This window comes from Mesitornis unicolor, unplaced genomic scaffold (genome assembly GCF_000695765.1).
Source record: "Mesitornis unicolor isolate BGI_N332 unplaced genomic scaffold, ASM69576v1 scaffold4688, whole genome shotgun sequence".
Taxonomy (NCBI): Eukaryota; Metazoa; Chordata; class Aves; order Mesitornithiformes; family Mesitornithidae; genus Mesitornis; species Mesitornis unicolor.
Window position 1 is genome coordinate 240 of NW_010200988.1, and position 202 is coordinate 441.

General features: G+C 50.5%; 1 protein-coding gene across 1 annotated transcript in view; it reads right to left on the reverse strand.

Annotated features, from left to right (window-relative positions):
* LOC104544902 (protocadherin beta-1-like) overlaps positions 1-202 on the reverse strand; it is a gene marked incomplete at its 3' end in the record, with an annotated part of 1,649 nt that overhangs the window by 217 nt on the left and 1,230 nt on the right. The window contains 2 exon segments of the mRNA XM_010189907.1: positions 1-2; positions 4-202. The exon segment at positions 1-2 is cut by the window's left edge and continues 217 nt beyond it; the exon segment at positions 4-202 is cut by the window's right edge and continues 14 nt beyond it. Of these exon segments, the coding sequence (XP_010188209.1) occupies positions 1-2; positions 4-202 (201 nt within the window).

Consider the following 202-nt stretch of genomic DNA (forward strand, 5'->3'; position numbering starts at 1 on the left):
AACCTCCTGGGTGAACTCTGGGGGGTTATCATTCACGTCCGATATCTGCACGAAGATGCTTTCCTGAGAGCTCAGCCGCGTTGTGCCCCAATCTATGGCTGTGATTGTAATGTTATACTTCGCCGTCCTCTCCCTGTCCAGCGCCGCGTTTGTTCTTAGCTCGTAGTAATTATCAAAAGTGGGGTTGAGACTGAAAGGCAAG